This window comes from Heterodontus francisci, chromosome 7, assembly GCF_036365525.1.
Source record: "Heterodontus francisci isolate sHetFra1 chromosome 7, sHetFra1.hap1, whole genome shotgun sequence".
Classification (NCBI taxonomy): domain Eukaryota; kingdom Metazoa; phylum Chordata; class Chondrichthyes; order Heterodontiformes; family Heterodontidae; genus Heterodontus; species Heterodontus francisci.
This window is the reverse complement of record NC_090377.1, coordinates 60,192,464-60,205,322: the sequence shown is the minus strand read 5'-3', so window position 1 is coordinate 60,205,322 and position 12,859 is coordinate 60,192,464. Positions and strand designations below refer to the sequence as shown.

Sequence of the window (12,859 nt, the reverse complement as noted above, 5' to 3'; positions counted from 1 at the left end):
TTGGAATGCAAAGAAAACCACCGGCTTCTTTTCTTTACTACAAATACATTTCTTTTCTTTACTGCAAACAGGCTTCTTAAATCCCCCTCCCCGTCTCCTCTATTCTCACCTCCAACAATAACTGCGAGGAATTCATGGAATTCTTTGTCACTAAGACTGAGGCCAACTGATCAGCTACCTCTGCTGCTTCCCTCCCTTCCACTAGCACACAGGGCCAAATATCCTCTAAAAGTACTCTCTTCCCTAGTTCTGAACTCACATCTTTCTCTAGTTTCTCTCCTATCTTCCCTCATGTTCTCTCTGAACTCAACTTGTCCATGAGACCCACCTCCTACTCCCTTGACCCTATTCCCACTAAACTGACCACCCAACTTCCCTTTCCTACCGCCATGTTAGTTGATATTAACAGTTCTCTCTTTCCTCTCTCCTTCAAAACTGCCATCATCACCCCTCTCCTCAAAAGAGGATCAACCCCTGACCCCACCATCCTTGCAAACTACCAACCCATCTTTAGCCTCCTGTAGGGCAAAAAAACCCTTCAAGCAAAAAGCTTGACCATATTACTCATCATGCCATGCGACAAACAAAACTGGACTGAAAACAGAATCTCTTGTCCAAGTTTCAGTCTTTCTAAAATAAACCTGTTGAATTCACTGAATTGTGAAACAAACAAATGCTGACAGGAACACCAACAGAAATAATGCAGGCAAGCAAGAAACACTAGTATTTGAATTTATGAAGAACAGGCCTTGGGAAGACGATACAACTTGGATAAGATGGATAGTATGTGTTCAAGCAAAATACAAACATCATTTTCTGGAAGATTGACTGCAGGGGGCTTCACATGATACAAAGTACCTGGAGAAGGCAAAAGAAAGATGGACAGCTTTCTGGGTGGGTTCACACCCTATGGTTTAAACCAAAGGGCATAGAATATCATTGGGTACAGAAGAATTAGGAGCAGGAGTAGGACTTCGGCCCTTCGAGCCTGCTCTGCCATTCAATAAGTTCATGGCTGATCTGATTGTGGCCTCAACCCCACTTTCCTGTCTGCCCAACAATACCCTTTGACACCCTTGTCGATCAAAAATCTATCTAACTCAGCCTTGACTATATTCAATGACCCAGCCTCTACTGCTCTCTGGGGAAGAGAATTGCACAGACTAACAACCCTCAGAGAAAATAAATTTCCTCATCTCGGTCTTAAATGGGAGGACCGCGTATTTTTAAACTGTGTCCCCTAATTCTAGACTCCCCCACAAGGGGAAACATCCTCTCACCTTCCACCCCGTCAAGTCCCCTCAGGATCTTGTATGTTTCAATAAAATCAGCTCTCATTCTTCTAAACTCCAACGGATATGGACCCAACCTACTCAACATTTCCTCATCCCAAGAATCAGTCTGGTGACCAAAACTGCACATAGCACTCCAGATGTGATCTAAGGCCCTGTACAGCTGTAGCAACACTTCTCTACTGTTATACTCGATTCCCCTAACATAAATGCCAACACTCCATTTGCCTTCCAAATCACTGTATGTACCTGCATACCAACTTTTTGTGACTCATGTACGAGGATACCTAGATCCCTCTGCACTGTAGAGTTTTATAGTCTCTCTCCATTCAAATAATATACTGCTTTTCTATTCTTCCTGCCAAAGTGGACAAGTTCACATTTTCCCACATTTTACTCCATCTGCCAAATATTTGCCCACTCATTTAACTTATCCAAATCCCTTTTAGACTCTATGTCCTCTTGACAGCTTACTCTCCTATCGTTGCGTCATCAAATTTAGCTACCATACGTTTCATCCAAGTTATTAATATAGATTGTAAACAGTTGAGGCCCCAGCACTGATCCCTGTGGCACTCCATGAGTAACAGCTTGCCAACATGAAAATTACCCATTTATCTCTACTCTCTGCTTCCTGTTAGCTAACCAATCCTCCATCCATGCTAATATGTTACCCCTACACCATGAGCTCTTTTTTGTGCAGTAACCTTTGATGTGGCACCTTATCGAATGCCTTTTGGAAATCCAAGTACACCAACAACTACAGGTTCCCCTTTATCCACCGTGCTTGTTACTTCCTCAAAGAACTCTAAAGATTAGTCAAACAGGATTTCCCTTTCACAGAATCATGTTGGCTCTGCCTGATTGTACTATAATTTTCGAAATGTCCTGCTATCACCTGCTTATGAATGGATTCTAGCACTTTCCTTATGGCAGATGTTAGGCTAACTGGCCTATAGTTTCCTGCTTTCTGTCTCCCTCCTTTCTTGAATTGTTGCATTTGTGATTTTCCGATCCGCTGGGACCTTTCCTGAATCTAGGAAATTTTGGAAGATCACAACCAATGCATCCACCATCTCTGTAGCCACTTATTTTAAGACCCTAAGATGCAAGCCATTAGGTCCAGGGGACTTGTCAGCCTTTAATTTTAATAGTTTTCCCAGTACCTTCTCTCTAGTGATTGTTTTAAGTTCCTCCCTCCCTTTTACCTCTTGATTTTCAAGTATTTTGTGGGTTTTGTGTCTCTTCTACAATGAAGACAGACACAAAATACCTGTTCAACGCTTCTGCCATTTCCTGGTTTCCCATTATTAGTTCCCCAGTCTCACCCTCTTAGGGACAAATGCTCTTCAGTTGCTCTTTTCCTTTTTAAATACTTGAAGAAACTCTTTCCATTTGTTTTTATATTTCTTGCTAGCTTTCCCTCAGACTCTAATTTCTCTCTCTTAATTTTTTCTTTTAGTCATTCTTTGCTGGTTTCTAAAATCTGTCCAATCTTCTGATGTTATGATCACTGTTGCCCACAGAATCCTTTATTATGAGGTCATTAAATAATCCAGTCTCACTGCACATTACTAGGTCTAAAATAGCCTGCCCCCTGACTGGCACTAGAACGTACTGCTCTAACAAATTGTCCCAAATACACTCCGTGAACTCATCTTCCAGGCTATTTCTGCCAGTCTGATCCATCCAATCTACATGTAGATTAAAATCAGCCATGATTATTGCTGTACCTTTCTTACAAGCCTCCATTATTTCTTCCTGTATACTCTGTCCTACAGCGTGGCTACTGTTAGGGAGCCTATAAACTACTCCCACAAGTGACTTCTTACCTTTGATATTTCTTATCTCTACATCTTGATCTTCTAAACTAAGGTCACCTCTCACTACTGTACCAATGTCCTCCTCAATTAACAGAAAAGGTGGTGGGGCAGCTCTAAGTTTTCTGTCCTTCTGAAATGTCAAATACCCATGAATATTTAGGTCCCAGCCTTGGTCACCTTGCAATCACATCTCTGAATGGCTATCAGGTCATCCCTATTTATTTCTATTTGTGCTATCAATTCATCCATTTTGTTACGAATGCTGTACGCATTCAGATACAGAGTCTTTAATTCTGTCTTTTTACCATTCTTGCAAACTATGGTCTTATCTGCTGGTGCACTCTTCAGTTTATATGCTCTGTCCCTTCCTGCCACACTCTGGTTATCACCACCCATATGGCTACCCTGCTGTATTGCCCTTTCCTTTCTCTTTAACTTATAATATCTCCCCTCGCGTGATTCCCTCCCCGCAACTCTTCAGTTTAAAGACCTCTCCACTGCCCTAGTTATATGACTCGCCAGAACACTGATCCCAGCATGGTTCAAGTGAAGACCATCCCAGCTCCTCTTTCCCCAGTACTGGTGCCAGTGCCCCATGAATGAAAACCCATTTCTCCCACACCAATCTTTGAGCCACGCATTCAACTCTCTAATCTTATTTACCCTACACCAATTCACTCATAATTTAGGTAGTAATCCAGAGATTATCACCTTTGTGATTCTGCTTTTTAATTTAGCCCCTAGCTGCTCATAATCTCTAAGCAGAACTTCTTTCCTAGTCCTATCTATGTCATTGGTACACATATGGATCAGGACAATTGGATCCTCCCATAGCAAGTTCCTCTTTAGCCCCGAGCAGATGTCCAAAACCCTGGTACTGGGCAGGCAACACAGTCTTCTGGTCTCATGCTCTCTGCTGCAGAGAACTGTGTCTATCCCCCTGAATATACTGTCCCCTACTACCACTGCATTTCCATTTACTCCCCCCATTTGAATGGCTCCCTGCACTACAGTGCCATGGCCAGTTTGCTCATTCACCCTGCAGCCCCGCTCTCGTTCAGAACAGATTCTGATGACAGGTCACAGATCTGAAACATTAACTCTGCTTCGCTCTCCACAGATGCTGCCTGAACTGAATATTTCTAGCACTTTGTTTTTTTTTTAATAACAAATCAGTTTTGGGTTTTTTTCTCAGCTGCGTTTGCTGACAACGCAACCACTAAGTGGCGCAGTACTGGCACATGCGCAAATGCAGCCTCATCGACTGAAACATCACCCTCTGTGACACCTCAGGCAGCTGCCAGTAATAAAGACGGCACTGCTCAATTCAACACAAAAAGCAAATTGAGCCCAAGCCCCTTCAACGGCCACAATCTCCCCCAAAAGCAACCTGCTCCCTTCCCCTCACGCTGCTGCGGGCAGTGAGGCGGGGAATGAGCGGTGAGCAGTCAGATAGGATCAGTGAGCAGGCAGGTGCAGGAGGGAGCGGCAAAGAGAAGTGGCGATCGCAGGAGGGAGCAGGAAACTGAATGCGGCGATCGCGGCAGGGAGCCGGGTACTGTTGGGGGGTGGGGGGAACGGAGACGGCGATTGCAGATACTGAGGGGAGAGGCAATGCTCGGACGTCATTACGTCTGACATCATTACACGCTTATGTCGGTGCACGCATACACAGATTCATACTGGCAGGCTGGCAAATGTTCAGAAGCACTGATGACATCAGCAATCACTCTGTGCATGCTCTGCGTTGTCAGGAGACAATTTGTTTTTTCTTTTCTCTTCTTTCTCAACCTGTTAAATCTAATAATTTTTTTGTAAGCATTTCAATTTTTTTGTAATCATTTTAAATCTGTACCCATTTAAAATCTGTAATTGTGGGCACAAATAAACTAATTTCATTAAGCATAACAACCTTTTGAGTGAGTCATCAATTTGTTCTCTTGTAATTCGTGGGTCAAAACAAACTATAAACCTGAGTGTTTAAAGTAAGAAGGGCTTATGCTCCCTTTCCTCTCCGAAGTCCTTGAATGTGTTGCCGCCTCCCAAATTTGTGCCCAGCCTTCCCAGAACTCCATGTTTGAATCCCTTCAATCAAGTTTCCACCCCTACCATAAGTCACAAAATGGCTCTTAACAAAGCTGTCCTATATAGCTCTTGACCTGTCCGCAGCCATTGAAACGACTGACTACACAATCCTCTTCCAACGCATCTCCGCTGTCGTCCAGATGGTTGGAACTGCAATGACAACTGTCTGAGGCTGAACCAGACTTTTCGCAACTTGTCAGCCCGCTTGATCTGCACCTCATCTACCATCTTAAACATTCACTCCCTGCACCTCCAGCACACTATGGCTGCAGTGTGCACCATCCACAAGATGCACTGCAGCAACTCACCAAGACTCCTCTGACAGCACCTTCCAAACCAATGACCTCTACCACCTAGAAGGGCAAGGGCAGCAGAAACGTGAGAACACCACCATCTGCAAGTTCCCCTCAAAGACACACCATCCTGACTTGGAACTATATTGCTGCCCTTTCACTGCTGCTGGGTCAAAATACTGGAACTCTCTCTCCACTTACCTACACCATGTCAACTGAAGCCGTTCAAGAAGATGGCTCACCAACACCTTCTCAAGGGCAATTAGGGATGGGCAATAAATGCTGGTCTTGCCAGCGATGTTCACATCGCATGAACAAATAAAAAATAATTCTACCCTCTGTAAACTTGAGATCCAAAACTCTGCTGCTCATGTCCTTACACACGCCAAGTCCCATTTGCCCTTTACCCATGCTTGCTGACCTACATTGGCTCCCGGTCAGGTAATGGCACAAATTTAAAATTCTCATCCTTGTTTTCATGTCCCCCCATGTCTCGCACCTCCCTATCGCTGTAATTTCCACTTACAACTCTCCAAAATATCTGCACTCATCTAATTCTGGTCTCTTAACATCCCTGCTTTTAATTGCTCCACAATTGGTGGCAGTGTCTTCAGCTGACCAGGCCCCAAGTTCTGGAATTCCCTCCCTAAACCTCTGACTCTTTACCACTCTTTCCTCCTTTAAGATGCTCCTTAAAACCTATCTCTTTGACCACGCTTTTGGCCATCTGCCTGCCCTATAATGCTCCTGTGAAGTACCTTGGGGCTGAGAATTTCCAGATGCAATGGTAAAATTCTGCATGACAGAGATACAATGCAGGGATTTTCAGCCTGTTCTGTTGAAACTACAGTGTGCACCTCAACCATCTGTCACATGACAAGCAGGGATTCAAAAAAGGAATTTTGGCTTTGTTGAGGATTTCCTTCCAGTATTCTGGATAGCCTTTAAATAAAAATTCTGAGCTATAGCATTTGCAATGTTGAGAGACCTGGATGCTGAGCTGAAAAACTGCAACCAGAGTCAGCAGCCAGCCAGGTCCATGGAGAATGACCAGATGCATAAGGTGTCCTGGAGACTCAATTACTGAAAATGTTTTGTTAGGCAGTGCTTTAGCAAGAGTTACAAAATTTACCATTTGGAAGTAAAGGAGAGAAAAACATATTTTCAAATAATGTAAATAACTGGAAAAAAATTAGGGAAGAAAATTAAATAAAGTACTTACATTTTAAGCAAGTACTGCAAATCCACAGTGCAAAGTAGGACAAAAATATTTCACAATATGAACTGTGAAGATCCTAGTCACTGTACTCAGCACGATTCAGTATCTTTGGATAAAGGGAAGGGGGCCAGGTAAAGCAGGCTTTTGAAACTTTCAAGCTGGATTTTCAGGGGAGTTATCCCAGTGTCCTGGCCAATATTAATCCCTCAAACAACATCACAAAAAACAGATTATCTGGTCATTAACATATTGCTGTTTGTGGGACCTTGCTGTGCACAAATAACCATGTTTCCTACATTACAACTGTTCTGTCTGGTAGTTGTGAAAAGTGCTATACAAACGTAAGGCTTTCTTTTCCTTTTTCTTTTCTATGCTTTAACCAGCTGCAGTTTCTCCCAACTTAAATAATTGTCATTTATAAAGCAGCACATTAACAAACTCAATTTCTTAACTTTCTCTTCCATATTTAAAAACTGATAAAAATTAACAAGGCCAGGCAATGTTACCAACATACCATTAGATTCTGGAATAGCCCTTATACATGCATTGCAAAACATAAAAACTCTACACATCACATCAGATTACTAATTTTAAGTCTCAACATGCCCATCATGGGAGATTCTACCTCTAGAATTTGTTGAGCTCTCAGTTCCTTTTCCATTCTAATTTGCTGAATTCTTTTGATTTTTTCCTGTAGAGAAATATATAGTAGCAACATGAATAAAATTAGTGCATACCCATTTTTAAAATTTAAGAAACTAACAATTTTAGTCTGGCATAAAGAACAAACTAGATTATATTGTAAATGCAAACGGACACAAATTTGGACTTAGATAGCTGACAATCTTGGTACCACATCTACAGGCTATGATATCACTTTTTTGAAGATGTTAATCAATGTAGCATAAAATGCTTTTACTGGGAATTGAGTTCACGTAACCATAACTCAGATCTTATTCAAGCTGGTTAATTTTATGTGCACAGCTTCAATCTCTGCAGATTCAGTATGAATTAAATATTGTTACATGGGTGCAACAATATTAAGGTAAAGGGCATAATGCTGATTTTTTTTTTGATGAGCTCAACAAAATGAATCATCTACCTTATGATACATCTAATGTTTCTGTACTGAAGAAATCTGATCTCTAATGTACTTTCTGAAATGTGAAATTCGAACTGTTTTGTAATGTATTTTGCAAATTTTTATGAATAAAGTATATTAATAAAGTATCAATAAAGTATAAAGGACACAGCTGCTTGACTGGGTCTGCGGCAGATGGAAAGGGAAAAACTTACTTGATCTCGTCCTCACCAATTTATCTGTCACAGATGCATCTGTCCATGACAGTTTTGGTAGGAGTGACCACCACCCTGTCCCTGTGGAGACAAATTCCCGCCTTCACATTAAGGGTACCCACCGTCGTGTTGTGCGGCACTATCACCGTGCTAAATGAGATAGATTTCAAACAAATCTAGCAACTCAAAACTGGGCATCCATGAGGTACTATGGGCCATCAGCAGCAGCAGAATCGTATTCAACCACAATATGTAACCTCATGGCCCGGCACAGCCCCCACTCTACCATTACCATCAAGCCAGGCAACCAAGCCTGGTTCAATGAAGAGTGCAGCAGGGCATGCCAGGAGCAGCAGCAGGCATTCCTAAAAATGAGGTGTCAGCCTGGTAAAGCTACAACACAGGACTACTTGCATGCCAAACTGTGGAAGCAGCATGCAATAGACAAGGCTAAGCGATTCCACAACCAACAAATCAGATGCAACCTCTGCAGTCCTGCCACAACCAGTCGTGAGTGGTGGTGGACAATTAAACAACTGACAGGAGGAGGCAACGCCACAAATATCCCCAACCTCAATGATGGGGAAGGCCAGCACATCAGTGCGAAAGACAAGGCTGAAGCATTTGCATTCATCTTCAGCCAGAAGTGCTGAGTGGTTGATCCATCTCAGCCTCCTCCTGAGATCTCCAGCTTCACAGATGCCAGTCTTCAGCCAATCTGATTCACTCGACGTGACATCAAGAAACAGTTGAAGGCACTGGATACTGCAAAGGCTAAGAGCCCCGACAACATTCCAAAAATAGGAACATAGAAGCAGGAGTAGACCATTCAGCCCATTGAGCCTTCCCTGCCATTCAATATGATCATGGCTGATCATCCACTTCAATGTCTTTTTCCCACACAATCCGCATATCCCTTTATGTCATTTGTATTTCGAAATCTGTCAATCTCTGCGTTAAACATACTCAATGACTGAGCTTCCACAGCCCTCTGGGGTAGAGAATTCCAAAGATTCACAACACACTGAGTAAAGAAATTTCTCCTCATCTCTGTCCTAAGTGGCCTTATTCTGAAATTGTGTCCCCTGGTTCTAGACTCCCCAGCCAGGGGAAACATCTTAGCTGCATCTACCCTGTCTATCCCTTTAAGTATTTTGTAGGTTTCAATGAGAACACCTCTCATTCTTCGAAACTCGAGAGAATACAGGCCCAGTTTCCCCAATCTCTCTTCTTAAGACAGTCTCACCATCCCAGGAATAGGTCTGGTGAACCTTCGTTGCACTCCCTCTATTGCAATAATATCCTGCCTAAGGTAAGGGAACCAAAACTGCACACAGTACTCCAGGTGCGGTCTAACCAAGGTTCTATACAATTGAAGCAAGACTTCACTACTCCTGTACTCAAATCCTCTTGCGATAAAGGCTAACATACCATTAACCTTCCTAATTGCTTGCTGCACCTGCATGTTAGCTTTCAGTGACTTATTGACAAGGACACCCAGGTCCCTTCGTACATCTCCCCTTTCTAATGTCTTACCATTTAAGAAATACTCTGCGCATCTGTTCCTTCTACCGAAGTAGATAACCTCAAATTTTCCACATTATATTCCATCTGCCACATTCTTGCCCACTCACTAAGTCTGTCCAAATCCCCCTGAAGCCACTTTTCGTCTTCCTCACAACGCACATTCCCACCTAGTTTTGTGTCATCTGTGAACTTGGAAATATTACATTTGGTCCCCACATCCAAATCATTGACATATATTGTGAACAGCTGGGGCCCAAGCACTGATGCCTGCGGTACCCCATTAGTCACAGCCCGCCAACCCGAGAATGACCCGTTTATTCCTACTCTCTGCTTTCTGCCTGTTAACCAATCCATGACAGTATATTACCTCCTATCTCATGTGCTTTAATTTTACTAACCAACCTCCTGTGAGCGACTTTATCAAAAGCCTTCTGAAAATCCAAGTATACCTCGTCCACCGCCTCCCCTTTATCAATTCTGTTAGTAACATCCTCAAAAAACTCCAACAGGTTCGTCAAACATGATTTCCCATTCATAAATCCATGTTGACTACGCCCAATCAGATCATTATTATCCAAGTGTCCATTTATCACATCCTTTAGAATAGATTCTAGCACTTTCCCCAATGACTGATCTAAGGCTAACAGGTCTGTAATTCCGTTTTCTCTCTTCCTCCCTTCTTAAATGGTGGGGTGACATTGGCGACCTTCCAATCTGCAGGAACTGCTCCAGAATCTACAAAATTTTGGAAGATTATCACCAATGCATCCACAATCTCCATAGCTACCTCTTTCAACACTCTGGGAGGTAGAATATCAGGTGCTGGGGACTTATCAACCTTCAGCCCCATTAATTCCGCCAAAAGAACCTTCTTACTAATACTAATTTCCTTCAATTCCTCTTTCCCCTAATCGCTTGGATCTCTAATTCTGGGAGATTTCTTGTATCTTCCTCAGTGAAGACAGCCACAAAGTAATCATTTAGCTTCTCTGCCATTTCTCTATTCCCCATTATAAATTCTCCTGACTCTGCCTGTAATGGACCCACATTTCTCTTAGTCAAACATTTCCTTTTTCTGTACATATAGAAGCTTTCAGTCCGTTTTTATATTTTTTGCTTGCTTACATTCATATTCTATTCTCCCTTTATCAGTTTCTTCATCCTCCTTTGCTGTATTCTAAAATCCTCCCAATCCTCAGGTTTACTACTATTTCTGACAACTTTATAGGCCTTTTCTTTTAATCTTATACAATCCTTAACTTCCTTTGTTATCCACAGTTGACTGCCTTTACTTTTGAGGTTTTTGTGCCTTGAAGGAATGCATCGTTGCTCTAAACTATGTAATATTTCTTTAAAGACTATCCATTGCCGATGTACTGTCATACCTTTTAATGTATTTTCCCAATCCACCTCAGCCAATTTGCCCCTCACATCTTCATAATTTCCTTCGTTCAAATTTAACACCCTGGCTTTAGATTGAACTACCTCACTTTCAAACATAATGTAAAATTCTATCATATTATGGTCACTCATCCCTAAAGGTTCTTTTACAACAAGATTATTAATTAGCCCTTTCTCATTACATAAAACTAGATCCAAAATAGCCTGTTCTCTAGTCGGTTCCTCAAAATACTGCTCTAGAAAACCAACCCTAACATACTCCAGAAACTCATCCTCCACTGCATTAGTGCTCATTAGGTTTATCCAGTCTATATACAGTTTGAAGCCACCCATGATTTCTGTATTACCCATGCCAAATGCTTCTCTAATCTCCTGATTAATGCCATGCCCCACACTACCATTACTGTTTGGTGACCCATAAACAACTCCTACCAATGTTTGCTGCCCCTTGCTGTTTGTCAGTTCCCACCCAAACAGATTCCACATTTTTTTCTTCTGATCTGAGATCCTCCCTTACTAATGTACTGATCCCATCCCTTATCAGCGCAGCATCACCTCCTTTTCCTTTTTGCCTGTCATTCCTAAATGTCGAATATCCTTGAATAGTCAGTTCCCAGTCTTAGTCACCCTGTAGCTACGTTTCCATTATGGCAATTAGATCACACCCATTTACCCACTATTTGGGCCTTTAAATTATCTATCTCATTGCGAATGCTGCATGCATTCAGGTAGAGTGCCCTTAACCGTGTCTTCTTGACATTATTCTGCATTCTAAGTCGAGTTGATGCTCTCCTTTGTTTCGCCTGCCTTCTAATGCCATTTGCTAGTTTTCTACCACCTGTTACCAGCTTTACTTCCTTCCAATTTGAGCTATAATTTGAGCAGCAGTATGTAGATTTGTGTTCCAGAACAAGCTGTGCTCTTCGCCAAGCTGTTCCAGTACAGCTACAACACTGGCATCTACATATCAGTGTGAAAAATTGCCCAGGTATGTCCTGTGCACAAAAAGCAGGCTAAATACAACCTGGCCAATTACAGCCCTATCAGCCTACTCTCGACCATCAAAGTAATGGAAGGGGTTGTCGATAGTGCTATCGAGCGCCACTTGCTCAGCAATAACCTGCTCACTGATGCTCAGTTTGGGTTCCGCCAGGGCCACTCAGCTCCTGACCTCATCATAGCCTTGGTCCAAACATGGAAAAAAAAAGAGTTGTACACCAAAGGTGAGGGGAGAGTGACTACCATTGACATCAAGATGGCATTTGATCGAGTATGGCATCAAGGAGCCCTAGCAAAACTGCAGTCAATGGGAATCATGGGGAAAGCTCTCTACTGGTTGGAGGCATACCTAGCATAAATGAAGATTTTTGTGGTTGCTGGAGGTCAATCATCTCAGTCCCAGGACATCACTGCAGAAGTTCCTCAGGGTAGTGTTTTAGGCCCAACCATCTTCAGCTGCTTCATCAATCACCTTCCCTCCATCATAAGGTCAGAAGTGGGGATGTTTGCTGATGATTGCACAATGTTCAGCACCATTCGCGACTCAGATATTGAAGCAGCCCATGTCCATATGCAACTAGACCTGGCCAATATTCAGGCTTGGGCTGATAAGTAGCAAGTAACATTCGCGCCACGTAAGTGCTGGGCAATGACCATCTCAAACAAGAGAGAATCTAACCATCTCCTCTTGACATTCAAAAGCATTACCATTGCTGAATCCCCCACAATCAACATCCTGGGGATTACCATTGACCAGAAACTGAACTGGACCAACCACAGAAATGCTGTAGCTACAAGAGCAGGTCAAAGGCTGGAAATTCTGCAGCAACTAACTCATCTCCTGTCAACCATCTACAAGGCACAAATCAGGAGTGTGATGGAATACTCTCCAACAACATTCAAGAAGCTCAACACCATCCAGGA

At 42.6% G+C, this 12,859-nt stretch overlaps 1 protein-coding gene across 1 annotated transcript in view; it reads right to left on the bottom strand.

Moving 5' to 3' along the window:
* baz2ba (bromodomain adjacent to zinc finger domain, 2Ba) overlaps positions 1–12,859 on the bottom strand; it is a 414,581-nt gene that overhangs the window by 151,873 nt on the left and 249,849 nt on the right. Inside the window, 1 exon segment of the mRNA XM_068035275.1 lies at positions 7,338–7,403. Coding sequence (XP_067891376.1) covers positions 7,338–7,403 — 66 coding nt within the window.